General features: G+C 36.8%; 1 protein-coding gene across 1 annotated transcript in view; it reads left to right on the forward strand.

Moving 5' to 3' along the window:
* NDUFS4 (NADH:ubiquinone oxidoreductase subunit S4) overlaps positions 1–2,777 on the forward strand; it is a 47,537-nt gene extending 44,760 nt beyond the window's left edge. The window contains exon 5 of the mRNA XM_080574586.1: positions 2,567–2,777. Within this exon, the coding sequence (XP_080430712.1) occupies positions 2,567–2,670 (104 nt within the window). The 3' untranslated portion in view covers positions 2,671–2,777. The remainder of the gene's footprint in view (positions 1–2,566) is intronic.
* The last annotated feature ends 141 nt before the right edge of the window (positions 2,778–2,918 follow it).

Consider the following 2,918-nt stretch of genomic DNA (forward strand, 5'->3'; position numbering starts at 1 on the left):
ACTCCATATGTTCCGTGTAGGAAATCTATGCATTCACTGAATTAGTAATGAACCCCCGTTGTGCAGAAAGCTACAAAGAAATTTTACCAACTAAACTAAGGCTGTGACTTGTATTTATTAGTTCAATATTTACTTAATTTGCACCCATAATTTTACCATAAGATATATGAAAATTTTCTGCAGATACTGTGTTAGCTAAATTAAGGTGGCATAGGATTATATGTATGACATGTGCATCATATTTTCTGTAGTAGTAGCTTCAGTATCAGATGCAGCTGGAAATAGAAATTTTACAAATGTACTTTTAGAAAGAAATGAGGAACGTAGGCACTCACTTAGAATGGTACAACTTCTGAACTGATATTATTGAAATACGTCGAAGTCTGGGAACACAGATAACTTCTCTGTCCTTTCAGTAAGAATTACCCAAGTTTTGCTTAACAAAATTCCTTGAAAATCTCATGTTTAGCTTCTGCAAATCCTGGATATTGCAGGTATTTTTTATAAGATTGGGATATGATTTTGGTACAGTTCTCACTGAATGACTTGAGGAACCTCAGGCAAGGTGTCTTTGTGCCTGTCCGTTCTGAAGCAACTTCTTTAGCAGGAATAAGAGCACAGAATACAGTAACAGGAGAGATCTCTGTCCAAAATGTGACTGCTCAGGATGGTCTGAAGTTGAATCAAGGAGGAAGCGCTCATTACTGGGTGAAATTAAAAGTTTAGCCTGTAGACCTAAATTTTCCCTGTCTGACATCACTGTTGAAAAACATACAGTTTTCGTAACAAGGACAGAGTTTTTCTACTCCAAAGTAACCTTTCGTCACATGATGAGGATGTTCTTCCAGAGGATGTTCTTCCACAGGCAGTGAAATCTGCTTTCTATCCACTTAGCTTGTATGGCAGCGTTATGGGCAAAAATAATCTCTTACAGCGCTGTAATATTTTTATAAAATTGACCTCTGCTCTTTGTTGTGAAAAACTGACGGTTCCTAACTCAAGGAGCGTGTACCAGAGTGTGAAACCTTATCACATATGGCTGTCTATTGCAATCCAAAGGTAAATGTAACTAACTTTGTGGATTTTGGATAGCTATGGCAGGCCAAGTCATTGTGCTGGCAGTTGCAAATCTCTTTTGGAGGTATTCAGTGCCTCTCTATCTAGTGTATAAAAAGATGAAGCAATAACTTGGGGCTGTAGATTCCTTTCCAGCAACCAAGTGCCTCAAAGTTAGGTGTTGTTATGCCGAATGTTGCAATACCACAGTCTGTCTCTGGATGTAGTTCTGGCTGTTCACTCAAGCTTAAATTGTTAATCAGAATAGTAGGCAAAAGTCAGTGTTCTCACACATGGAAAGAATATGTTTTTAAAACCTCACCCCTATTCCAGTATTTCTTATGGAGAATAGTTAACTTGGAAATTAACATTGGTTCAACCTAATAAACAAAGAAAATTTTGGCATTTGTGAATACACAAAATTGAGGCACAGTGACAGGGCAACTTGTGTATCTTAAAAAACATGTTTTGATGTGTAGATGCATTTTGAGTGTTTTCTGTGAATATCTTAACAAATGAAGAATTTCAGATATATGTTAAACCTTTTCAGTTTTATCAAATTTTTGTTTTAAAACTAAAGAAATGTATCATCTTATTAGTAGCAGTTAAAACTGCATTCTTATCCACTTCTAGCTTCAACTCAAGAATTTCAACTTTGAGTGAAATGTTGCAGTTAAAGAGACCAAACTTTGGAATACTGAGTGCTGCCCTGGCAACTTTCCAGGCACCTGGAGGCTGCAACCAATTTGCATTTTGATTTACATAAACACTAATATCTTCACCTCCTCTTTTCTGACATTTTTTTAGCATTTCTCTGGCTTAACTATCACATAATTTACTTGTCTTCTATCACTTCATTCCCTTCTCTTTTACTCCTAATTTTTTTTAAGTTCTTGTAAAAAGGTTAAGTATTATACTCCCTTTTAATGTTGACTTTTTTTTTTTGCTGTTCCTTACTTTGGTCCTCCCACCTTTCTTTTTTTCTCCAATATCCATTGTCTCCAATGTCTCCATTCACTCCCAGAGTTACTGTATTGGTCTCCTGTATGCTATTTTTTATGTCACTTCACCTTTATTTCTGTCCTAGCTATTTCATTTCCTGTCCCAGCATACACAGAGTGCCTGTGTGATGCTATAGAGTAACATAGATGCTATAGAGCTTGTGAAGCTGTGAACTTGCAGGGCTACATACAGAAATGGTTGGTGTTCCCTGTTGAGCTTTTCACTGATGACTGTCAAGGTTTCTGGAGGAGTAGTGAAAGTTGAGGTATGCAGTATGGTGAAATATCTCAATTGTGAGAACAAGCATGTATGACGTGCATGGCACTTCTGTATTCTCTGCTGCCAGCTGCAAAGGAAGAACTTAGTGGATGCCTATCTGGAGAAAAAGATACTAAAGTTAAAAGGTTTAAGTTGCATTTGCTCTATATTATATGCTGTGAATATTTAAAATTCCTTTTTTTTTTTTTTTCTCCCCCCTGCCCCTGACCGTTTCCCCCACAACCCCCAGGCTGGAACTATGACGTTGAAGAGAAGAAGGTTCCAAAACCTAAATCCAAGTCTTATGGTGCAAACTTTTCTTGGAACAAAAGAACAAGGGTGTCTACAAAATAAGTTGGCATTGGCTGTCTCTGAATGTGAATAAAGTCAGCTGTGCTGTATTTATAGTCCACGTATAATACATCTCTTAATCTCCTAATAAATTTGACCTTTAAACTACAGATGCATCTTGTGATGTCTATTTAAAATGTTTTTGATGTCTCCAATTGAACCTGTTACAAACTTCCTTATATGGAGAGGAGATTTGGGGTGTTCATACTTCTAAAAATTTGCTGCATTAGGAATCTATCAGAAGGAATGTT

The sequence above is a fragment of the Anser brachyrhynchus genome, assembly GCF_964034855.1.
Source record: "Anser brachyrhynchus genome assembly, chromosome: Z".
Taxonomy (NCBI): Eukaryota; Metazoa; Chordata; class Aves; order Anseriformes; family Anatidae; genus Anser; species Anser brachyrhynchus.